General features: G+C 39.2%; 1 protein-coding gene and 1 long non-coding RNA gene across 5 annotated transcripts in view; one reads left to right on the top strand and one right to left on the bottom strand.

The window, feature by feature from the left end:
- The window catches only part of BBOX1 (gamma-butyrobetaine hydroxylase 1), a 96,063-nt gene that overhangs the window by 56,042 nt on the left and 13,603 nt on the right, over positions 1-26,418 (bottom strand). For 2 of the 4 annotated variants that reach the window (XM_030828618.1, XM_030828621.1), the window contains exons 2-3: positions 24,268-24,521; positions 22,399-22,513 (exon numbers count right to left, since the gene is read on the bottom strand). In XM_030828618.1, the coding sequence (XP_030684478.1) occupies positions 22,399-22,513; positions 24,268-24,486 (334 nt within the window). In that variant the 5' untranslated portion in view covers positions 24,487-24,521. Of the gene's footprint in view, positions 1-22,398; positions 22,514-24,267; positions 25,026-26,418 lie in introns of those variants that run through there. The other 2 variants (XM_030828619.1, XM_030828620.1) reach the window with 2 other exon arrangements.
- Positions 1-26,418, top strand: part of LOC100592477 — a 196,576-nt gene that overhangs the window by 163,816 nt on the left and 6,342 nt on the right. Inside the window, exons 4-5 of the long non-coding RNA XR_120909.4 lie at positions 13,074-13,235; positions 16,656-16,906. This is a non-coding gene — a long non-coding RNA (uncharacterized LOC100592477). The remainder of the gene's footprint in view (positions 1-13,073; positions 13,236-16,655; positions 16,907-26,418) is intronic.

Raw genomic sequence — 26,418 nt, 5'->3', positions numbered from 1 at the left:
AGCAGCGGTTCATTTTCCTCATTTTTTTCTTACTGTTTCAAGTAAATAACTTCAATAATCCCCTCTATCGTTGCCCGTCATATATGTTGATTCATCAATTTATTCTGGGCTAGAATCTCCTATTATGCCTTACTGAAGTTTGAGCTTAAAGACTGTGGTTCCTCATTACATGGGCACATTGTTTTCTTTAGATATTTTTCCTTTATATTCCCTATTGAGATCTGCTCTTCTATGGTGATGAGATTGTACCGATTTTCGGTTTGGAATTTTTCTTTTTCAAGTATCTAGCATATATGTGACATATAATGTAGCTGATGATTGCTGGTATTTTCATCTGTAGCTGTTCTTAACTAATAGATAACACAGGATCATTTTCTTCCAAGTTTGCTGGTCATTCCAGCTTCACCAAACATTTGTATATTCTTGATTGGAATTAGGTTCATAATTGACCAGTCTTTTCACTGCCTTCTTTAATTCTATTTAAACGAAACTATCTACCAGGTAGGTAAATTTTTGCTAGGAATCAAACCAATGTGTGACCAAAGTTTTTTTCATGGCAATTGTCCACCTTTGAGATACTCTCATGTGTTTAATCAGGAATAGAACATGATTGTTCTTCATGTAAGGGGAGCTCAAACACAAGATATTATAAGGCACTCTTCTTCTCTCCTGTCTTTTCCCAAATGTTCTTTAATGTGTCTTTGCTCTTATGTTTATTGTGCTTTAACTAGAAGGAAAAGGGGAGACAGAAAGGATCTAACAGGTTTTGAGCATCCACAGTGTGCCAGACACTGTGCTAAGTACTTACAGTCTATCACTTAGTCTTGGTCTCCCAAGGCTAATAGGCATCACCTCTTTTAAATATGGAAAAAGTGAGGCTCAGGTCATTTATGAAACTAGGTCAAGGTCACAGAAAAAGGTCAAAACCAGCTCTTCTGACTCCAAAGTGTATGCTCCTTCTGTTAACACCATGTTATTTCATGAGTGAAGCACTTTCTTGATGTAGTGCACTCTTTTACCTTCTCTTCTAACAAATTCTAACAAAATTCTTTTTGAAAAATGTCTATGTGTGTGATGTTCCCGTCCCTGTGTCCATGTGTTCTTCTTGTTCAACTCCCACTTATGATTGAGAACATGCGGTGTTTGATTTTCTGTTCTTGTGATAGTTTGCTGAGAATGATGGTTTCCAGCTTCATCCACGTCCCTGCAAAGGACATGAACTCATCCTTTTTTATGGCTCATAGTATTCCATGGTGGGGGGATAGGGGAAGGATAGCATTAGGAGAAATACCTAATATAGGTGATGGGTTGATGGGTGCAGCAAACCACTATGGCACGTGTATACATTGTAACAAAACTGGACGTTGTGCACATGTGCCTCAGAACTTAAAGTATAATAATTAAAAAAAAAAGAAAAGTAAAAGTAAAACCTGTATGTTTTCATTTGTACATGAAAGCCTGGCTGTTTGAATGATACCGGTGAAGTGATGCCTATTTCCTAGGCTTACTTTCTTTCCTATTGATATTTGTGGCTTGGTTTAGGGATAAATATAAATGTAGGGTGGAATAATTGATGAAGGTCTTCATTAGGATGTAGGTAAACCTTGTAGAATGGGTAGGTAATGTTTGACCAGTCAGAAAGAGAAGAATAAGTCATACAGGAGGCAAGCAGAAGTTGGACAATAAAAGGAGTCCACATGCTCGTGGAGGGGGTACCAGATTGTGGGAGGATTGGAAAGCCCCAGTGAAGACTTTCATTCTGTAGGCAATGAGACACATGAGCAAGAGGGACGAGAGATGATTGTGAGCCTCAGGGGGCTTGCCCTTAGAATTGTGCAAGCTGGGTATGAGCAGAGAGGCCATGTTATGTCAGTAATACAGACATGGGATGATAAAAGGCTCCAACTAAGCCGTTGGCAAGAGATACAATCTATATAATCTTTCCCTCCATAAGCCTAACTTAAATATAAGTCATCTCTATACAAACAGCAAATATGCAATATAATTGAAAGGCAAAGGGAGACAATGAGAAAGCAATTTTAATAATAATATTCTACATTTTTCAAAAACAAATATTCTGTTCAAGAAGGTCAAGAAAACTGTTTTTTTGGTTTTTGTTTGTTTGTTTGTTTGTTTTTTTAGATGGTAGATTGGAGACATTGTTAGTATGCCTCTCCCTTTTGGAAAGACAAAATAGTGTGTAGAGATTCACACTGTGAACTTTTTCCAAGAAGCAACACAGGAACTTAACAGGAAAACTCAAAGAAACCACAGGCCCTTTGAAAGAAGTGGCAGGCTGTAGTCTTCACTGTAAGCCAGGTGGAAAACTGTAAGTCCCCAGAATGCGAGGGCAGATAAACTGCCTCCGGGATATACCCTCCCACTGGGGAACCTGGCTATGCAGCCGATGGGGAAAGGCCTTAATCCTACCCGGCACTGGAGCTGATTTAGGGAGTGGTAGGGAATATAAAAGCAGGAGCAGCAGCGGGAAGACTTCTGGGCATTCCCAGTCTCCAGTGTGGATGGAGGGAAGCCATTTTTGGTCCTACTTCACAGGGGACCTCACAGAAGTCTGTCGGTTAATGCAGGTGGCAGTCACAAGTTGAGAGAGGCTCCCAACTGAAATTCAGGATATCATCTCAAGTGCAGAAAAATACCCTTGGGCAGAACTTAAGCGTGGGTGGGAAATGTGCTGCTGCCACAGGTGCAGGAGCTGGATGCTCTGGCTTTGTGGGTGGACTGGAAGGGGTGAGGTCTGAAAGTCATGGTAGCTGTCTTCTGGGAAGTTCTGAGCATAGACTGCTTAGGACTTAGCTAGCTGCTGCTAGTGGAGAGCACTGCAAGTGTGAGACCTGCCTTGCCAAGTGAATGGGAGCTGGGTGGGACTTATTGCCACCTGTTACTCCCCACTTCCTGCACAAACTCTTCTGTGCAGCAGAGACAGCTGTGCTTCTCTCTGGAACATTACCCTAGTGGCAAGAGAACTGCCCTCCACTTTCACAAAAACTACTGCTTGCCCTGCATGTGGAGAGCCAGAGTGTGGCCCTGTCTGACCCAGCCCCTACCTGGCTTTGTCCCTCTACCCACTCTGGTAACTTAATACAATGGACAGAAACTTTTGGGAGCTTTATGGCCCCACTCATTGTCTGAGAATACAGAACACCTCCCCTAGGTAACAAAGCAAGCACAAATCCCACTGCTACTAACACAGCTGGTGCTCTTTTGCAAGTACCACCTCCTGGCTGGAGGGCAACTGACACAGTCCATTACAGCATCTGCAGATAGAATAACACAGTGCTCAGGAAGGAGAAAATGTGTGTGTTACCTCAGCTATCACCATTGCCTGCAGATCATGGCTAACCAGGAGGTCGTGAGTCTGCCTATGTGACCAGTTCATTACTTCTTCAGCCAGCATTTGAGAAAGCCAACACACTAAGGTTATTTATAACCAAGGAACTTTATAGGGTCTATGTCACTCCCCTGCCATCTCCACCAGAGCTGGTGCTGGTATCCACTGCTGGGAGACTAGAGGACAGATCACATCACTGGATCCCTTGCAGACATTTCCCAGCACCAGCCTGGAGTGTGGTAGCCCCACTAGGTGGCTAGACCCAGAGGAGCAGCAGCATTCACAGTGGTCTGGTTCTCAGAAAATCCTACTCCTAGGCGGAGAGCGAATGTACCACATTAAGAGAACACCTTGGGAGATAAACAAATCTGGATGGCAGGCCTTGGGTCCCAGAACTTTCTGCTGGTGGAAAGTGTCTTTCAGCAGAGGCACAGATACAGTGCTGGGCTCAGTGGGGAAAGTCTGCAGCTCTGCCCCAACTGTCAGGCAGCCCTTGTGCTCACAAAGGGCCCTGGAGAAGAGGAATTCTTTTCCCTCTTGTCAATCACTGCAGACACAGCTAGGGCTTCTACCATAGGAGTTCAGTATGAGTGCACCTATAGGCAGCCTTTCTGGAACACTTCAGGGTGACTGGATCCCCACAAGAGGAGTGCCCTCTGGGTTCAGGCTTGCATGAGGGGTAGAGTCGCAATTCGTCTCTACTTGGAATATCAAGTATTCAACTCTACTTGGAATTTCATTCCTGCAGATGAAAAGAGATGCCTGTCTGATTTGAATAGCTGTAGCACTGAGTCAGGAATGTGACTGGCAGGTGGATTGCTTTCCTGCTGGCCTGGCAAGGGAGAGGCCATCCTTCCCCCTGGTAAGATCTCAGTGCATTTCACTGAGAGCTTCCCCAGCCACCTCTGTCAAGACTGGGACCTCTGCCGACAATTGGGTGTTGCATTTACCCACCTGCTTCAACCATAAATGGTTTCTACGCAGGGACACCTCTTCCACTGGGGAAAAGTAAACAAAAATGTGCACACCATGGGGGAATGAGATTAGCTTCAAGAGGCCTCTGCTATTCCAACCTCATAAGAGACAGTGAACTTAATCACATACCAAGCACATCATTACCACAGCCAGCATCTGAGAAAGCCATCATCCAAAGACCATAACAAGAAATTCTTGCAGTCTTTACCCCTGAAAACAACAAGAGCTGAATAAGGCTGCAATAAACTATAAACGTTAAAGTCACATCCTTCAGGGGAAAAAAGAAATAAAACAGTCAAATAAAAAGAAGTCAACAATAATGAAAAGAAATAGTCTATCCAAATGAGAAGGAAACAGAAAAATAATTCTGGCAAGTATGAAAAAACAGGGTTCTATAACATCTCCAAGATACCACATTAGCCACTGTCCTCCAGACCCCAGAATGGTAGATACACTGACAGCTTGCGCCATGTACCTAGAAAAGCCACAGACACTCAATGCCAGCCTGTGAAAGCAGCCACAGGGGCTATACCCTGCAGACCCACAGAGGCAGAGCTGCCCAAGGCCTTGGATGTCCACCTCTTATGGCCTGAATGTGAGATATGGAGTCAAAGGAGATCATTTTAAAGTGCTAAGATTTCATGACTGCAAAGTTTTCAAACTTTTATGCTCTTCTTCCCTTTTAAATATAACTTTCAGTTTTAGCTAATCTCTTTGTTCACACATGAGTATAGACTTTTATAAACAGCCAGGTCACATCTTGAATGTTTTGCTGCTTAGAAATTTATTCTGCCAGATACCCTAAATCATTTTTCTCAATTTCAAAGTTCCACAGATCTCTAGGGCAGGGGCAAAATGCCGCCTTTCTTCTTGCTAAAGAGTGACCTTTACTCCAGTTCCCAATAAATTTCTCATCTCCATCTGAGTATCTCAGCCTGAACTTCATTGTCCATATCACTATCAGCATTTTGGTTAAAAACATTCAACAAGCCTCTAGGAAGTTCCAAACTTTCCCACATCTTCCTGTCTTCTTCTGAGCTCTCCAGACTGTTCCAATTTCTGCTCATTTCCAAAGTCATTTCCACATTTTTAGGTTTCTTTATAACAGTGCCCCACCTCCAGTACCAATTTTCTGTATTAGTCCATTCTCACACTGCTATAAAGAACTACCTGAGACTGGGTGATTTACGGAGGAAAGAGGTTTAATTGATTCACAGTTCCACAGGCTTATAGGAAGCATGACTGGGAGGCCTCAGGAAAGTTACAGTCATGGTGGAAGGTGAAGGGGAAGCAAGCATCTTTTTCACATGGTGTCAGGAGACAAAGAGCAATGGGGGAAGTGCCACACAGTTTTTTTTAATATTATACTTTAAGTTCTAGGGTACATGTGCACAACGTGCAGGTTTGTTACATATGTATATACGTGCCATGTTGGTGTGCTGCACCCACTAACTCGTCATTTACATTAGGTATATCTCCTAATGCTATCCCTCCCTGCTCCCCGTACCTCATGACAGGCCCCAGTGTGTGATGTTCCCCTTCCTGTGTCCAAGTGTTCTCACTGTTCAATTCCCACCTATGAGTGAGAACATGCGGTGTTTGGTTTTTTGTCCTTGTGATAGTTTGCTGAGAATGATGGTTTCCAGCTGCATCCATGTCCCTACAAATGACATGAACTCCTCCTTTTTTATGGCTGCATAGTATGCCATGGTGTATATGTGCCACATTTTCTTAATCCAGTCTATCATTGATGGACATTTGGGTTGGTTCCAAGTATTTGCTATTGTGAATAGTGCTGCAGTAAACATACGTGTGCATGTGTCTTTATAGCAGCATGATTTATAATCTTTTGGGTATGTACCCAGTAATGGGATGGCTGGATCAAATGGTATTTCTAGTTCTAGATCCTTGAGGAATCGCCACACTGTCTTCCACAGTGGTTGAACTAGTTTACAGTCCCACCAACAGTGTAAAAGTGTTCCTGTTTCTCCACATCCTCTCCAGCACCTGTTGTTTCCTGAATTTTTAATGATCGCCATTCTAACTGTTGTGAGATGGTATCTCATTGTAGTTTTGATTTGCATTTCTCTGATGGCCAGTGATGATATTTTTTCATGTGACTGTTGGCTGCATAAATATCTTCTTTTGAGAAGTGTCTGTTCATATCCTTCACCCACTTTTTGATGGGGTTGTTTTTTTCTTGTAAATTTGTTTGAGTTCATTGTAGATTCTGGATATTAGCCCTTTGTCAGATGAGTAGATTGCAAAAATTTTCTCCCATTCTGTAGGTTGCCTGTACACTCCGATGGTAGTTTCTTTTGCTGTGCAGAAGCTCTTTAGTTTAATTAGATCCCATTTGTCAATTTTGGCTTTTGTTGCCATTGCTTTTGGTGTTTTAGACATGAAGTCCTTGCCCATGCCTATGTCCTGAATGGTATTGCCTAGGTTTTCTTCTAGGGTTTTTATGGTTTTAAGTCTAACTTTAAGTCTTTAATCCATCTTGAATTAATTTTTGTATAAAGTATAAGGAAGAGATCCAGTTTTAGCATATGGCTAGCCAGTTTTCCCAGTACCATTTATTGAATAGGGAATCCTTTCCCCATTTCTTGTTTTTGTCAGGTTTGTCAATGATCAGATGGTTGTAGATGTGTGGTATTATTTCTGAGGGCTCTGTTCTGTTCCATTGGTCTATTTCTCTGTTTTGGTACCAGTATCATGCTGTTTTGATTACTATAGCTGTGCAGTATAGTTTGAAATCAGGTAGCTTGATGCCTGCAGCTTTGTTCTTTTGGCTTAGGATTGACTTGGCAATGCGGGCTCTTTTTTGGTTCCATATAAACTTTAAAGTAGTTTTTTCCAATTCTGTGAAGAAAGTCATTGGTAGCTGGATGAGGATGGCATTGAATCTATAAATTACCTTGGGCAGTATGGCCATTTTCATGATATTGATTCTTCCCATCCATGAGCATGGAATGTTCTTCCATTTGTTTGTGTTCTCTTTTAGTTCGTTGAGCAGTGGTTTGTAGTTCTCCTTGAAGAGGTCCTTCACATCCCTTGTAAGTTGGATTCCTAGGTATTTTATTCTCTTTGAAGCAATTGTGAATGGGAGTTCACCCATGATTTGGCTCTCTCTTTGTCTGTTATTAGTGTGTAAGAATGCTTATGATTTCTGCACATTGATTTTGTATCCTGAGATTTTGCTGAAGTTGCCTATCAGCTAAAGGAGATTTTGGGCTGAGATGATGGGGTTTTCTAAGTATACAATCATGTCATCTGCAAACAGGGACAATTTGACTTCCTCTTTTCCAAATTGAATACCCTTTATTTCTTTCTGTTGACCAATTGCCCTGGCCAGAACTTCCAACACTATGCTGAATAGGAGTGGTGAGAAAGGGCATCCTTGTCTTGTGCCAGTTTCCAAAGGGAATGCTTCCAGTTTTTGCCCATTCAGTATGATATTGGCTGTGGGTTTGTCATAAATAGCTCTTATTATTTTGAGATACATCCCATCAATACCTAATTTATTGACAGTTTTTAGCATGAAGGGCTGTTGAATTTTGTCAAAGGCCTTTTTTGCATCTATTGAGATAATCATGTGGTTTTTGTCTTTGGTTCTGTTTATATGCTGGATTATGCTTATTGATTTGGGTATGTTGAACCAGCCTTGCATCCCAGGGATGAAGCCCACTTGATCATGGTGGATAAGCTTTTTGATGTGCTGCTGGATTTGGTTTGCCAGTATTTTATTGAGGATTTTTGCATCGATGTTCATCAGGGATGTTGGTCTAAAATTCTCTTTTTTTGTTGGTGCCACACACTTTTAAACCATAGATCTCATGAGAACTCATTCACTCTCATGGGAACAGCAAGGAGGAAGTCAGCCCCCATGATTCAATCACCTCCCACCAGGCCTCTCCTGTCACATCTGTGAATTACAATTTGACATGAGATTTGGGTGAGGACACAGAGCCAAACCATATCACCTTAGAAGCCCAAAGGGACTGGGATCCTATCTTTAGCCTTTTTTTTTTTTTTGATGGAGTCTCACTCTGTTGCCCAGGCTAGAGTGCAGTGGTGCAATCTCGGCTCACTGCAAGCTCTGCCTCCCAGGTTCATGCCATTCTCCTGCCTCAGCCTCCCTAATAGCTGGGACTACAGGTGCCCGCCACCATGCCTGGCTAATTTTTTTTTTTTTTTTTGTTTTTTTTGTAGAGACGGGGTTTCACTGTGTTAGCCAGGATGGTCTCGATTTCCTGACCTTGTGATCTGCCCTCCTTTGCCTCCCAAAGTGCTGGAATTACAGGCATGAGCCCCACACCTGGCCTCTCTAGTCTCTTTAAAGGGAATAATTGTCAGGTAAGAATTTTGTATCCTGCAAAACTAAGTTCCATAAATAAACGAGAAATAAAGTCATTTTCAGACAAGCAAATGCTGAGGCAATTTGTTACTACTAGACAAGCCCTACAAGAATGCTAGGAGCTCTAAATCTTGAAACAAAAGTTTGATATGCACCAGAATAGAACCTCTTGAAAGCATAAAACTCACAGGCCTATAAAACAATAATACAATGAAGAAAATAAAGTAGGTAACAATCAACATGACGACTGAGAAAGTCTCTCACATCTCGACATGAACATTGAATGTAAATGGCCTAAATGCTCCACTTAAGATACAGATTGGCAGAATGGACAAAAAAAAAAAAAATCACAAACCAAATATCTTCTGTCTTCAAGAGGCTCACCTAACACATAAGGATTCATACAAATTCAAGGTAAAGGAGTGGGAAAAGATATTCCATGCAAATAGAAACCAAAAGTGAGCAGAAGTAACTATTTTTATATCAGATTAAACAGACTTTTAAGCAACAATATTAAAAACAAAAAAGAAAGCAGGTCATTATACAATGATGAAAGAATCAATCCAACTAGAAGATATTACAATCCTAAATATATATGCCCCTAACTCTGGAGCTCCCAAATTTATAAAACAATTACTATTAGACCTAAGAAGTAAGACAGACAGCAACATAATAATAGTGGGGGACTTCAATACCCCACTGACAGCACTGAACAGATCACTGAGACAGAAAGTCAACAAAGCAACAATGGACTTAAACTATACCCTATAACAAATGGACCTGATATTTATAGAACATTCTACCCAATAACTGCAGAACACACATTCTTATTAATACGTGGAAGGTTTTCTAAGGCAGACCATATAATATTTCACAAAACATATCTCAATAAATTTAAGAAAATCAAAATTATATCAAGTACCCTCTCAGAAGACAGTGGAATAAAACTGGAAATTAACTCCAAAAAGAACCCTGAAAACAATACAAGTACATGGAAATTAAACAATCTTCTCCTAAATGATTTTGGGGTAATAATGAAATCAAGATGGAAATTTAAAAATTCTTTGAAATGAATGATAATATTGACACAAGTTATGAAAACCTCTGTGATACAGATGCTGATTACTATACATCACATAAACAGAATTAAAAACAAAAGGCATATAATCAGTTCAATAGATGCAGAAAAAGCAGTTGATAAAATTCAGCATCCCTTTAGGTAACCCCCACTAACGAACTAGGCATTGAAGGAACATACCTCAAAATGCTAGGAGGTGAATAAAGGCCATATATAACAAACCATCAGCCAACATTATGCTGAGTGGAGAAAAGTTAAAAGCATAAGTTAAAAGTTAAAAGCAAAAATTTAAAGTTAAAAGGTTAAAAATTAAAAGTTCCAGTTCCTGAGAACTGGAACGAGATAAGGATGCCCGCTTTCACCAGTTCTATTCAACATAGTACTAGAAGTCTTAGCTTGGGTAATTAGACAAGAGAAAGAAAAAAAAAGGGCAACCAAATTGGAAAAGAGGAAGTCAAATTATCACTGTTCACTGATGATAAAATTGTATACCTAGAAAACCCTAAAGACTCCTCCAAAAGACTTCTAGATTTCATAAACAAATTCAGTGAAGTCTCAGGTTACAAAATTAATGTACACAAATCAGTAGCACTACTACACACCAACAATAACCAAACTGAAAATCAAACCATGAACTCAGTCCTTTTTACAATAGCTGCAAAGCAAAATCTAGGAATATTTTTAACCAGGGAGATGAAAGATCTCTATAAGGAGAACTACAAAACACTGCTGAAAGAAATCATACATGACACAAACAAATGGAAACACATCCCATGCTCATGAATTAGAAGACTCAATATTTTAAGAATGACCACATTGCCCAAAGCAATCTACAGATTCAAGGCAATGCCTACCAAAATATCGACATTATTCTTCCCAGAATTAGAAAAAAAAAATCCCAAAATTCATATGGAACCAAAAAAATTAAAAAGAGCACAAATAGCCAAAGCAATCCTAAACAAAAAGAACAAATCTGAATGCATCATCTGAACTGATTTCAAATTTTACTATAATGCTATAGTTACCAAAACAGCATGGTACTGTGTAAAAGTAAACACACAGAACAATGGAACAGAATAGAGAACACAGAAATAAAGCTAAATATCGGCAACCAATGGATCTTTGACAAAACATACAAAACTATAAACTGGGGAAAAGATACCTTATTTAATAAATGGTGCTGGAAAAACTGAATAGCGACATATAGAAGAATGAAACTGGGTCCCTATCTCATACCTTATAAAAAATAAACTCAAGATGGATTAAAAACTTAAATTGAATATCTGAAATAATAAAAATTCTAGAGGATAACCTAGGAAAAACTCTTCTGGACATTGGCCTATGCAAAGAATTTATGACTAACACCGCAAAAGCAAATGTAACAAACAAAAATACATAAATAAATGGGGCCTTATTAAACTAAAAAGCTCTGTATAGCAAAAAAAAAAAAAAAAATTACCAGAGTAAACAACCCACAGAATGGGAGAAAATATTTGCAAACTATCCATCCCAACAAAGGACTAATATCCAGAATCTACAAGGAACTCAAACAAATCAGCAAGAAAAAAGCAACCCCATCAAAACGTGGGCAGATGACATAAATGGACATTTCTCAAAAGAAGATGTACAGATGGCCAACAAACATGAAAAAATGCTCAGCATCACTAGTCATCAGGGAAATGGAAATTAAAACCACAATGAGATGCCATTTTACCCTCACCAGAATGGCTATTATTAAAAAGTCAAAAAACAACAGATACTGGCATGGATGTAGTGAAAAGGGAAGCGTTCACTGTGGGTAGGAATGTAAATTAGGACAACCTTTATGGAAAACAGCATGGAGATTTCTTAAAGAACTAAAAGTAGAACTACTATTCAATCCAGGAATCCCACTACTGGGTATCTACCCCAAAGGAAAAAAGTCGTTATGTAAAAAAGACACCTGAAAATGTATGCTGATTACAGCACAATTCGCAATTGCAAAGTTATGGGACCAATCTAAGTGCCCATCGACTAATGAATGGATAAAGAAAATGTGGTATATACACACCATGGAATACTACTCAACCATAAAAAGAATAAAATAATGTCTTTTGCAGCAACTTGAATGAAGCTGGAGGCCTTTATTCTAAATGAAGTAACTCAGAAATGGAAAACCAAATACTGTATGTCCTCACTTGCAAGCAGGAGCTCAACTATGTTTTTTAAAAATTTTTATTTTATTTTATTTTTGAGATGGAGTCTTGCTCTGTCGTCCAGGCTGGAGTGCAGTGGCGCGATCTCGGCTCACTGCAACTTCCGCCTCCTGGGTTCAAGCAATTCTCCTGTCTCAGCCTCGGGGTTCAAGCCATTCTCCTGTCTCAGCCTCCAGAGTACCTGGGACTACAGTCGCATGCCACCACGCCTGGCTAATTTCTGTATTTTTAGTAGAGATGGGGTTTCACCATATTGGTCAGGCTCAAACTCCTGACCTCAGGTGATCCACCTGCCTCAGCCTTCCAAAATCCTGGGATTACAGACGTAAGCCACCGCGCCGGGCCCGGAGCTCAACTATGGGTACACAAAAGCAAGCAGAGTGGTGGTATAATGGACTTTGGAGATGCAGAAGTGTGAGCGTGAGAAGAGGTAAGAAATAAAAAATGACATATTGGTTACAACATACACTACTTGGGTGACGGGTGCACTAAAACCTGAGACCTCACCACTATGCTATTCATTTAAGTAATAAAAAAACACTCTTCAAAAGCTATTGAAATAAAATTTAAAAAAGAAATAAACCTATTTTAAAACAAACAAAAAAGAAAACTCTCAGGGTTGCTGTCTATAGTTACTTACAACTACTTTGAAGGAAATCTTTTGAAAAAAATAAAGAGTTGATATGTATTGTGCAACACTACCCTTCCCCCAACATTGCACTGCTTGAGAAGTTGAGTATATACTATTATTATATCTGTTGTGCAGATAAGGATATTGAGACATAGAAAGGTTAAGTAAGTTTCTCAAAATCACAGACTTAGCAAGGCCTAGGGCCAAAAACACTCTTAATTTCAGTGCCCTACTTTCTTATTGATTAATAACAAAGTTACTGATTGAGAAAAATATAAAATTTTAAGAAAAAAGAAAGAAAAATGAGATGATTTATTGGATAGAGTAGAACTTAAACATTTTTATTTAATTTGCTAAGCCGGAAATTAGGCAAATCAATAGTATGTATGAATGTAAACATCAACAAATTCTTAAAATTGGCAAATCAATAGTATGTATGAATGTAAACATCAACAAATTCTTAAAATGTTTTTTTTTTTTCCCTACAGGGGTAGCCCACAGCTATTCCATGGATGGGCACATTTGGAAGTTTGGTTCTAAAATCTAAAAGAAGAAATTTAAGTGTGCTGAAGATAACTGCAACTCCCAACCTAATGCTGTGTAGTTCTATGTTCTGCCATCTTGAAGCAAAGTGGAACCAGAAGTGAGAGGTAATGGTTTTTGAATCAATTGTCCTCTTTTTTAGTGTCTGGCAAATCTGCTGATATATAGGCACTAGCAAAACTGGCAGGCTAAATTTATCCCTTATGTGTACATTTGGTAAATGTGAAGCCAGTGTAGAAAGTATTCCAACTTTACTTTTGGAAATTGAAACGCTTTGGAATTTTCTAAATGTATGAATTCTAAACTTGTAGCCCAACTGCCAATGTTATAAAACTTATTCCTGGGCTGCAAAAAAACAAAACAAAACAAAACAAAAACCAAAAAACCACACACACAAAAACACAAAAAAGCCTAGCTTGTAGAAATGGAGCTCGTCATTCACTAAGGAAAGCCCGTTCTATTTTGTTTTCCTTGTTTAAAAAGTAATAAATTTACTTTAGTATAACTACAAAAAATTATTTTTCAAAGAGCAAAGAAGTTAGAATATTTTCCTTAATTCTCAATGTAGCAGCTAAACTAAAAAGGTGTAAAAAGCGAATGGACTGTAATAATTATTTCTGGAAATATATTTGCTTTAGTTCTCAAAAATATCCTCAAACTTTGCCAAGGCTTTTTAAATATTTTAAGATACCAGCTTTTCAAGGTTCCGTCTAGCGCTAACATTGTCTTATGAAGTTGTTAAGTAATAAGAAGATAATTTTTGAAGAATATAATTGATATACCTCTTACTCAAGCATTTAAAAAAGTAATAGATGTAGTAGTATACAGGCTTTTAAAAATTTTTATTTAATACATCTAGTAAAATAGACTTATTTTTAATATTTATATCTGAACATGTGGTATGTGTTTTCTAGCTGGATGTATGGATGGAGTTTAGAAAAGGAAAGAGGAAGATAAGTTTATCTGGAGCTTACAAATGAAGCCCAAAACTAGGCAGATTTTGTGGGAGCAACCTGCAGATTAGTGGCACCTGCGAAAAGCACAGGGCACTGCAGTGTGCTTCCCAGGTTCTGAGTCTCCCCTGGTAGGTTTACAGTCAGAACTAAGGGCAGCCCCATCTTGCATAGGTACATTAGACTCTTTAGATGTTATGCCTGATTTTACCAAGTGCGGTGCAGAAACTGAGAATAATAGATTACATATAATTCAGAAAAGAATAAGACACGTTGAAAGACATCAATATGGCACAGAGGAAAAATGAAGCAAGGTACACATTCATAAACGGACATGCATTTGAGAGAGCTGTATTCACTTAATCAAAACCCCAAAGATATTTCTCTGAAAGTCAATAGGTCCCTTTGCAAAAATTGTACCAGTGAGAAAATTATGGCAATGAAAGAGATCTGATCTAACCCACCTCCTCCATCTTGCCTTTCCCTTAATCATTCCTGGGCTTAGGCTAAGCTGTCTTTGAGACATATTTAATTTATAGTTTTAAATGGGAATAGGCCTTCCCCAAGAACTCAATGGCCTTTGCAAAACTAATGAAAGACCATCAGGTTAGGGGAAAGAGAGGAGCCTGATTCTGCTAAGGCATAGAAACAGATTGTCAGCCATTCCTGCAGGTAGCACCACTATTGTATATGGGCCTTTGAGATGTTTTTTTCGGGTTTTTTTTTTTTTTTCATGTCTGACACCTATGGCTCCACTGGACCCCATGGGTCTACCTGGACCCACCAATCCTGCCCCTGTGGTCCCACCCAGAAACGATTTAGCCCACAGGAGGACAGCTTTGACCCCCTGTGATTTTATCTCTGCCCCAACCAATCAGCAGCAAGCCTAGCCACTGCCACTCCTTTCCCCAAAATGCCTTTGAAAAACTCCTAACCTATGAGCATTGGATAGATTGATCTGAGTACTAACTCCATCTCCCCCATGGCATGGCTGGCCTCATGTCTATTAAACTCCTTTTTTACTGTAAAACCATGGTCTCTTTGAGCAGCAGGCAGGAAGAACCCCTCAGGCAGTTATAATAAAGTCATGCATTTGAGATAGCTATATTCATTTCACAGAAACCCCAGAGATATTTCTCTGCAAGTCAATAGGTCCATTTTGCATATGACAGGCAAAGCAGAACAAAGACATGCTTCTTAAACATATAAATCCTGTGAGCTATTCTCCCACCTGTGTATCTGAGTTATGAGTTTGGGTGACCTTAGGGAAGAAACCTTTATTAGTCTCTCTTGGGAATGAAATGCATTTCAGAAGATGATGTGGTGGCTTAATTGCTCTAAGGCAGCTGTTTTGACAGGGCTGTTTGGAAGCCATTCTGACCTGGCAGCCCTGATACTGTTGGGACATCCTAACGCAGCTTGAAAAAAAAAACAACCCACCAAGTCTTGCTAGTTCTTTTTATAATTACCAAATAATAGTGAAACAATACACTCACCCCATCCCTGATTTGCATCACAGGCTCCCTCCTCTGAAGATTCAAGAATGGATGTAGCAAGGCTTAGAGATGGGGGCAAAATATCACATGGACGAGGCATATTTATTTTGTACATTACTTGAATTAAGAAAAACACACAAGATTTTTGCTTTATGACAAGGCTTTGTAAAAATGGCCTCTGCACCAAACCAAATCTGGTTTTTGCACTATCATAAAATCTCCATCTTCAAGTAAATATATGGTTCTCTGCAAGAAAGGAAGAACTCTCTACTTTTTCTTGCCATGTACAAGACGAATAGATTTTCGAGGGTCCTAACAGTTACTGGTGAGTTTTCACTTCCTCTTATGGAATGCTCCTTTTGAAACAAAGAAGTGCGTTATAGCTATAGACTGAAGGGCTGTAATCTGATTAAGTAGGTGGTAAAGACTGCCATGAGAGAGGCATAAAGAATTGTGGGGAAATATTCTTTTTTGTTTTTTGACTGTGCAATGTACTCCATCCCCGGATTACTGAGAAAACTGAGCAGCCTGTCTCCACTGAAATAAAATATTTTCTTCAATTATAGCTTTTTAAATCTCAATATTCTATAAAAAATATTATTAAAGTTAGAGATTAATACAAAAATACTTCAGTACCAATTCAAAGAGATAAATCAATCATTTGCATTCTGATATTGAGGATTAATAAAAAGAACAAATATTTAGCTTCATATGTATATCATACTATATGGTGATTTTTTTTTCCATTTTGGTCCTGCCAGTTATATGTTGGGAATGTTGCATCTCAAAGTTAGTGACAAAAATGAGTGTATAATTATGTCAAAATTTCACATGAGAGCTGAATTATAATTAGTACATAAAAACCTTGTCTCTAATATGATTTAAAGTCTTTCATTTTCACCCATATGTTTGGAAACATGTACCTGCTGGGCTTCAAGTCTTAGGATTTCAGTTAATAGAGACTAGAGAATATGGCCAGCAACTTTCTGTCCTACAGGTCATACATGTTCCTTTTGAATACAGATTCTACACCCTCCTCCATCCTTCCTGCCTCTCAAAATTTCTTTGTCTTTTACAGGACTATTTCTAGGTCATGTTATGGTTACCCTGACCCCAGTCACTCCCTCTGCTGGTCCATCCAAACTCAGAGCCATGATCAAGGCCCTTCTACAACACAGATCTGATTACTTCACTCTCTTTTGTGGGGTAAATATAAGCCAAGAGCCAAGCAGGTGCACTGTGGAGGAGGGGAGAATGCAAGAAGAAAAAAAGAAAGCCCGCCGGGCGCGGTGGCTCACGCCTGCAATCCCAGCACTTTGGGAGGCCAAGGTGGGTGGATCACAAGGTCAAGAGATCAAGACCATCCTGGCCAACATGGTGAAACCCCATCTCTACTAAAAATACAAAAATTAGCTGGGCAGGGTGCCTGTAGTCCCTGCAGTGCCTGTAGCTACTCGGGAGGCTGAGGCAGGAGAATCACTTGAACCCAGGGGCAGAGGTTGCAGTGAGCTGAGATTGCGCCACTGCACTCCAGCCTGGTGACAGAGGAAGTCTCCATCTCAAAAAAAAAAAGGCCTAGGAGACATGTACAAACTTGTAGGCATTTGAGAAATTATGTTCATTTGATTAAAATCAGAAAGACACAACTCGGAAAATGTAAAATACAGATGAAAAAATGAAAGCAATCATCTTCTTAAACTTATAAAGATTTTAAACTCATTTCTCTGGCTTTAAAAGAAGAGCATCAGTCTGGAGAAGCTAATGGGATGGCATATCTGAGCCCTTGTTGGGAAAACTCTTAATTGCCTACAGGTTTAGGACCAAGCAGGGCATATAAGCCACTTCATGGTTTGGCACCTTCCTTCTTCTCTGTTGCCTAACAATTTTAACTTCACCAATATTAAACTAATTGCAGTTTTCTAAACCTATCCTACTATTTTACCCTTTGATGATTTTCTACCTGCCTTTTTCTTTGTTGAGAATTTCCTTACTTTCTATCTATCTTTGCCTGACAAACTGATTGATTCTCCAAAATGCAGCTCAAGTATTACCTCATTTCTGAGGATCATTCCTTCATCCCTTCAAGTTCCTTTCTCTGTGTCATCATTAACTTTCTATGTGTGGTTTTAATGTACTTCAAGTAATGTCTTATACTTATTTTCTCTTGGCTATTGTTCCCTTTCAGACTTGATAAGTCTTCAAAGAGAGAATGTATGTCTTTTAAAAAAATCTTGATATTTCCTTACAGAGGTCCTGGCACAAAATAGATACCCAATATATGTGCAACTGAATAGAAATTTATGAGGGAGTGATTATTATCCGTGTCTTCCTTTCAGCTATGACTGTGTCCCATGACAAAAGTTTTTTGGATGATAATCATTTGTCTTGTCATTTCTGAGTTCAACAGCGAGTGCCGGCGGAAGATCAAGGAAAAATTGTCTGCATCTTGATTCCAGATTTTAAAAGCTCTGTAACCCTCACTCCAAGGGTTGTGCTTGCAGAAGAGAAAACATTACCGCTGGGACTAAAAAACAAAATCCTTTCACAAATGTAACTGAGTTTGTTTGCATGCTCTGGAATATAAATGTTTGAAAATCTGCAATGGCAATGAAATAAGGTATCAAATTCTACAGGCAAAAAGCCATAGAACCAATATTCCAAAAATGGCTCATTAATTTCTTTTTTTACCCACCAACTGCACAGCTTGAGAATGTATTTTAAAAATATGATCTTGTTTTAAACTATTAAAATATTTTCCAGTGTCTAAATAGCAGCCAGTTCTTATATTATTCATGATTGCAGCCTGTCATTGTGACCAGTTTTTTCCACTACTTAATTGAGTGTAGTATCATTTCCATTTTGCTACTGCCCGATAGTACTGAAAAATGTAAGCTATAAAACTGCACTCCTCAAGAAATATTAATGGAGGAGGATGTCCATATCCTTTTACAATGCTTAAAAGCTTAAGCTGTAATAATAAAAAGTTGGCATATATTTCCTGAAAAAATCAAAAGAAGAACTTGAAGGAAATGAAAGTAAAATCCAATAGGATTATAAAATTAGAACAGAGTTAAGGAAAAATATTTTGAGTACCAGAAGAAATCTAAAATAAATAAAAAAATAATAATACATTTGTGATACTGTGATGTGACCCAGACAATCGGTACTAAATTATGTAATTGGAGACTCCTTGAAGAATCTAGCAATGCACTCATTGGAGGAAGGCAATAAAAACATCTTTCCCTGGATACCCATCTGGATTTAACCAGCTAGATAAAGGGAAAAATGAACTGGTAGTTTAGAGAGAAAGCACTAGGACAAAACCTTGTCAGCCATCAGAATGGTGAGACTAAGGAAATGGAGGAACCAAATTCTTGACATGGCTGGTCTATGCTTAAAGAGGAAGGGGACAGTATCATACTCTATTATTGATAACCAGAAGAAATGGTGAAGCTATTTGGTTCAAGTTGATTAGTAACATCTTCATACCTAGTAAAGTGTCATAAGTCTCATTTAAAGCCATGGAGAGTCACCACACATGTTTAAGAATTTCAGATTTGAAAGGAGTTAAGGTAAAATCTCTCTCTTGGTATATGGCTAAGAATTTCTAGGAGAGGTGTTACAAAACTCAACAAGGCTGGTATATTAGTCTGTTCTTGCATTGCTATAAATAAATGAGACTGCATAATTCATAAAGAAAAGAGATTTAATTGGCTCACTGTTCTACAGGCTTTATAGGAAGCATGGTGCTGACATCTGCTTGGCTTTTGGGGAGGCTTCAGGAGACTTAAAATCATGATGGAAGCTGAAAGGAGGAGCAGGCAGGTCACACGGAAAAAGCAGGAGAAACAGATAGAGGGATGTGTTGCTATACACCTTAAAACAACCAGATCTTCAAAGAACTCATTTGCTATTGTGAGAATAGTACCAACAGGACGGTGCTAAACCATTCATGAGAAATCATCCCTTGTGATCCAATCACCTCCCATCAGGCCCCACCTCCAACATTGGAGATTACAGTTCAACATGAGATTTGGGTGGAACATACAAACCATATCATTTTGCCTCTGGCCCCCCAAATCTCATTTACTTCTCACATTGCAAAATACAATCGTGCCTTCCCAGTAGTCCCTGAAAGTCTTAACTCATTCTAGCATTAACTCAAAAGTCCGAAGTCCAAAGTTTCATCTAAGACAGGGTAAGCCTCTGCCACCCATAAGCCTGTAAAATTAAAGACAATTTATGTACTTCCAAGATATAATGGGGTTATAAGCATTGGGTAATCATTCTCATTAGAAAAGGGAGAAATCAGCCAAAAGAAAGGGGAGTACAGGGCCCATGCAAGTCCAAAACCCAACAGGGCAGTCATTAAATCTTAAGGCTCCAAAATTATCTCCTTTGACTCCATGTCTTGCCTCCAGGACACAATGGTACAAGGGATGGGTTCCCAATGCCTTGGGCAGCTCTGCCCCTATGGCTTTGCAAAGTTCAGCTCCAGAGGCTGCTGTCACAGGTTGTTGAGTGCCTGTGGCTTTTCCATGCTGAGTATGCATGCTGGCAGTGGATCTACCATTATGGAGTCTGCAGGACAGTGGCCTTCTTCCCACAGCTCCATTAGGCAGTGCCCCAGTGGGGACTCTAAGTGGAGCCTCCAACCCATTTTCCCTCTGCACTGCCCTAGTAGATGTTCTTTGTGAGGGCTCTGACCCTGCAGCAGGCTTCTGCTTGGGCACCCAGTCTTTCTTATATTTGCTATTACTTTTAATGGCAAAAACCACAATTACTTTTGCACCAACATAATACATCCTCTGAAATCTAGGCAGAGAACATCAAGCCTCATTAATTCTTGCACTCTGTGTGGCCACAGGCTTAAAGCTACATGGAAGCCACCAAGGCTTACAGTAGCTTATGCCCTCTGGAACTATGGCCAAACCTGTACCTGGGCCCCTTAAAGCAGAGGCTGGAGCCGGAGCAGCTGGGATGTGGGAGCTGCATCCCGAGGCTACACACAGGGCAGTGGAGCCCTTGGCCTGGGAAAGCATTCTTCCTTTCTAGGCCTCTGGGTCTGTGATGGGAGAGGCTGCTGTGCAGGTCTATGAAAGGCCTTCGAAGCCTTTTTCTTGTTGTCTTGGCTATTAGCACTTGGCTTCTTCTTATATACAAATATCTCTAATAAGTGGTTGATCCACAGTCTGCTTGACTTCCTCTCCCAAAATAGCTTTTTCTTTCTCTGCCTAGACATGAATAGGTTGCAAAACTTTCAAACTTTTACACTCTGCTTTCCTTTTAAATATTAAAGTTCCAACTTATTTGTTTGCTCCTGTATATGAACATAGGCTGTTAGAAGCAGTCATGTTACTTCTTAAACACTTACTTTGCTGCTTAGAAATTTATTTCACCAGATACCCTAGGTCATCACTCTCAATTTCAAACTTCCACATATCCCTAGGGCATGGCCACAATCCAGCCAAGCTCTTTTGCTAAGGCATAGCATATGTGACCTTTGCTTCAGTTCCCAATAAGATCCTCATTTCCATCTGATACCTCATCAGCCAGGCATTCACTGTCCATATCACCATCAGCATTTTGGTCACAACCATCTAACCAGTCTCTACAAAGTTCCAAACTTACCCTGTCTTCTTCTGAGCTCTCCAAACTCTTCCAACATTTGCCTGTTACCCAGTTCCAAAGCTGCTTCTAAATTTTAGATATCTTTATAGCAATGCCCCACTTCTCAGGACCAATTTTCTGTATTAGTTCATTCTTGCATCACTATAAGGAAATACCTGAGACTGGGTAATTTATAAAGAAAAGAAGTTAAATTGGCTCATGGTTTTGCAGACTATACAGGAAGCATGGCACGACATCTGCTCAACTTCTGGAGAGGCTTCAGGAACTTACAATCATGATGGAAGGTGAAGGGGGAGCAGGCAGGTCATATGAGGAGAGCAGGAGCATGAGAGAGAGGGGAGTGCTACACACTTTTAAATGACCAGATCTTGCAAGAACTATTTTTCAGTTTGTCTTTGATTCACATAGTTTCATGTAATAAATCTTCAAAATAGTCAGGGAATGAATTGTAAACACCCCTTACTCCTTACCAGTTCCTCTGCTTGAGTTCTATTACTGTGTATCTCCTAAAGTTTACATTTAAAAATATTTCCACCTGTTTTAAGTATTTATTTTGCTTCTTTGCTCAGCAATAAAGTTGTCTTTATCCACTGAATCCACCTTTGCAGTTTTTCTGAACATTGTTCTGTTCATGGAAACCTACATAAATTCTTCCTAGACAAATGTGGCTTTGCATGCATGTGTGTGTACATGCACCCACACAGACAAATTGTCCCACACTCACAGGCATATGCAGTGCTATGCGTACCATTTCATGGGTTCATCAATCCCATAATTCCATCTATGAATACCAGGTTAGGAATTCTTGCTGTGTTGATTTGTGTTGTTCTGGCCTTAGACAAAATTGTTATGAAGGGCCAGTCTGCCTCTAGTTCATCCTGCTTCTTTGTAGTGAGCACTTACGGAGTGTCTGTGGTATGCTGTGCCAGGTTTTGCTTTAGATGACAAAGACACAAGTTTGCTGGACTTATTTTGTTTCTTTCTCTATAGAATGTCTAGAATTACTCTATACTCCTTTTCATCTCTACCCAAATGATCTTTGTTGGTAAAACTTTAAACACGCCACATAATTTACATGTCACATATTTTAATCAAAGCACAAAGGTTTGGATTTTCTGTGAGCAAATTTCTTATTAAAAATCCTTTACTGTAAGAGTTTAAAAAGACATTGAAGACTTTGGCAAAGTTACCTGGAAAAAACAATTCTCTTTGGAGCTTTGCTCTGGCCTGCTTGGAAAAGCATCTTTTCTTCAGCCAATCAGCCTGGAATTCACTGTGATGCTCATCGGGCCATGTGATGTACACCTTATAACACAAAAAGCAAATTTCACCTATGTGGATTTTATTTCCATTCTCCTCTATTGTTCTGCTTTTGAATGCTCTTTAGGATAATCAGGGAATCCAATTATGCTTTGCTTAATTTTTTTTTTTAGACGGAGTCTTGCTCTGTTGCCAGGCTGGAGTGCAGTGGCACAATCTCAGTTCACTGCAACCTCTGCCTCCCAGGTTCAAGTGATTCCCCTGCCTCGGCCTCCCAAGTAGCTGGGATTACAGGCACATGACACCACACCCGGCTAATTTTTTGTATTTTAGTAGAGACGGGGTTTCACCATGTTGGCTAAGAGAGTCTCAATCTCCTGACCTTGTGATCTGCCCGCCTCGGCCTCCCAAAGTGCTGGGATTACAGACATGAGCCACCACGCCTGGCCAGCTTAATTTTTAAGATAGAGATTAAGTATATGCTTTTGGAAAACAAGGAAGCCAAAGTAATACATCTGAGGTCTGAGGCCCTTAAATAGCACTCAAGAAATAGAGCATGGACAGATCTACAGTTCTTGACCTACATCCTCTAAACCTGGGATCCCCAAACTTTCTGTGATAACTGAAGCTAGTTATCAATTAAGATTCCTGCCAAGAGTTTTAGAAATAGTAAAGATGCAGCTGGGTGTGGTGGGTCATGCCTGTAATCCCAGCATTTTGGGAGGCCAAAGGGGCAGATCACAAGGTCAGGAGTTTGAGACCAGCCTGGTTAACATGGTGAAACCCCGTCTTTACTAAAAATACAAAAATTAGCCAGGCATGGTGGCCCATACCTGTAATCCCAGCTACTTGGGAGGCTGAGGCAGGAGAATTGCTTGAACCCGGGAGGCAGAGGTTGCAATGAGCTGAGATCGCCCCACTGCATTCCAGCCTGGGCAACAGAGCAAGATTCCATCTCAAAAAAAAAAAAAAAGGGAAAGTAATAGTAGTGATGATAAGGAGGACAACAGTAATAAAAAAAATAACACTATTTTGAGTATTTATAACAAGTACTATAGACATAACACATTTAATCTTTACAACTCTAGGGGGGAGGTACTACTATTATTCTCATTTTTTTCAGGTGAGAAATGTTAAGAGTAAACAACATTTCTATCCAGCTAGCAAGCAGTGAAATCTGGGAGTAAAGTCCTCAAGTCGGAATGTGGACAAGAGCGTAATAAGAATCCTAGTAAATTTGGAAGAAAGAAACATGGAATGGTGGCTGCCTCTGGTTTGTAGTTTTGAGAGCTGTGCTTTTGGGAATCCCAGAACAAGCCTTGTATCTCTACATACTAATTTGACTAAAAGACATTAGTCAATGCCATTTTTTTTTTTTTTAGTGCTCACTGTATGCCAGGCACTGTTAAACATTTTTATCCATATTATCGCAGTGAATCCTCACATTTCTATGAGCAAGTTCTTTTAGTATTCCTATTTTACAAATGAATAAACTGAGGCTCAGAAGCATTGCTTTTATTGTAGACAGTTTGTGTTTTTAAGGCTGCCATTCATTGAAAGAATGACAAGTAACACTGTAAATTTTATTAAAAATAGTAGTAGTAATGATAATAGTAATAATAATAGCTGAAGCTTCCTTTTACTGAATATACTTAATTTGCACCAAGTACTATACAAACGTGGGTCCATAAGTGGTTATACATGTGTGACCAAAATAAAAAAGAGTTATCTAAATTATTGTTGACTAGCCCCATTATTGAACTTGGGAAAGAAGGGAGACATAATTTAGAGATAATTACCTTTTTTCTGTCAAATGTCAAGCCTTTAATTCCAATGTTCACATCAAGAGCTTCGACTAGAAGTTTCCGTGCTTTTGCAGAATCCAGGTAGCAATGAGAGCATGGGCAGTTGTCTCTCAGCCATACAGCTGGGTAGAGAGACTCTTCCTCATCATGCCAGAGGATCTGCATCAAACGAGCCCCGTCAAGTGCTTCTGCCTTTTGGATGGTACAAGCCATGTTTCCGGTCTTCAGGAGTAAATGCTGTCAGCTACCTGCTATGACAAATCAGTGTCAAAAAGAATCTCAGGCAGATAAGATCTAAACTTGGCCTCTGAGAGTGTGAACACTTCAAGTGGACTCTGGCCTCTGCACTATTCACTCAGCTGTCAGAGTCTGCGGTTTGACTTATTGACGCTGGGACCTTTGTTCTGGTGAGAGTATTTCACATACTGTAAGCAGAAACACAGTGACTAAAAGTAAAAGGGATATAAGTGCTGAGTCAGGATCCAAATGAAAAGAATTCCTTGTTTTTCTCACAGAAAATTCAGATATTAAGTTTGGAACCAATGACATATGCACTTTAATAATTATGTTTGCATAAAAGCTCTGCAATGTTTAAGGAAGAAAAATGTTCCACAAATTGAAAGTGTAACAATCATCCCTGTCCTATTTTAACTGGTGCCCACTTGGACATGGCTTTTGAAAAAAAAATGTTTTTATGATACTAAATTAGTAAACTTGTTTTTATGAAGAGAAGATTAATGCTTATTATTTAAAGACCACTGTAATTCAGAATATTGCACTGTTTCTGTAATTCAGAATATTGCACTGTTTCTGTTCTATCATTTGCTTTTTTACCTTTACAATACATTTTCTTAATGAAATATAGAAATCCTTAGGTTCTGCAAGAAACTTGCTTGGTTTGTTGAGATTTTTTGTTTTAATACATATCAATAGAGTGTGCCTTGTTACTTTATTCTGAACATTTTTGGAGTACTTGTGTATACCTTCGTATTACTTGAGATTACATGACTTACTTTTTATTAAAAAATCCAGCAAATTTAAGGACATGGACTATTTACAGGAGAGGAAATTTAGTGAAACAGAGACCTCATGGTATTATGCTTGAGCACCTGTGTTGATCCTGATTCCATTAGTGACTATATATTTGACCTTCAGAAACCATGCCAATGCTCTACATTTTACTTTCTTCATATGTTATTTTCTAGTACTCCAAACTTACGTGGATGAAGTAGAACTTACATAGGAAAAGTAGAATTTATATGCGAGAAGTAGAGCTCCTTAACTTCGCCCATGTAATGATCTGCTCATCATTAACAGAAGGTGACATATGACAATGGAAACAAGACTTCATTGCCTTGAGATGAAGGGGAAGTAGGAGTGCACGCACACGTGTGCGCACACGCACACGTGTGCGCACACGCACACACACACACACAGCTTATAAAATCCTTTCCAGGCACTGCAATAGGCACTGGGGGATTTAGTGACAAGTAAGATAAAATTGCTCCCTGTCCTTGGGATTATGGGAAGACTTTATGCAACATTAAGATAAAATATACTTTACACAACATGAAAGTAAAATACTTCTAGGTGGTTTCACATATGCTTCCTCAAATCATTGGCTTGGATAATTTAGTCAAGTTATGGAGCAGAGTCAATAGGAAAAAGATTGCTTTGTTTCTTTATCCTCACATACAGAGTTATCCAATAATTGCATGGGTGAAATACAATTAATTGGCTCTCATGCTTATTTCTGCTTTGGAACTACAATTTTTTTTCTTTAAATTTGTATAATGATAGTAGAACACTATTACTTAAAAATCATCAAAAATTATAGTGTACTTTCAAACCTGGAAATTTAGCTCATAAGTCTGAGTGAGGAGCATTATGGAAGTCCTAACATCAGTTTCTCTGTGGAATGGGTAGGACATTTGAATTTCCTGACAAGAGAAAGGGTTGGCTGGCAAGTTTTCTCACATACATTGTTTCAAAAGACAAAGATGGCTCCAATGACCCTGGAATAATACAACTAGATCCTTAAATAACACTAAAAAAAAGAAATGTAGTACATTTTAGCCTGTGTCAAGGGATGGCAAATATGTTCGGTAAAATGCCAGATGGCATATCTTTTAGGCTTTGCAATTT

This window comes from Nomascus leucogenys, chromosome 15, assembly GCF_006542625.1.
Source record: "Nomascus leucogenys isolate Asia chromosome 15, Asia_NLE_v1, whole genome shotgun sequence".
Taxonomy (NCBI): domain Eukaryota; kingdom Metazoa; phylum Chordata; class Mammalia; order Primates; family Hylobatidae; genus Nomascus; species Nomascus leucogenys.
This window is presented reverse-complemented; position numbering and strand designations above follow the sequence as displayed.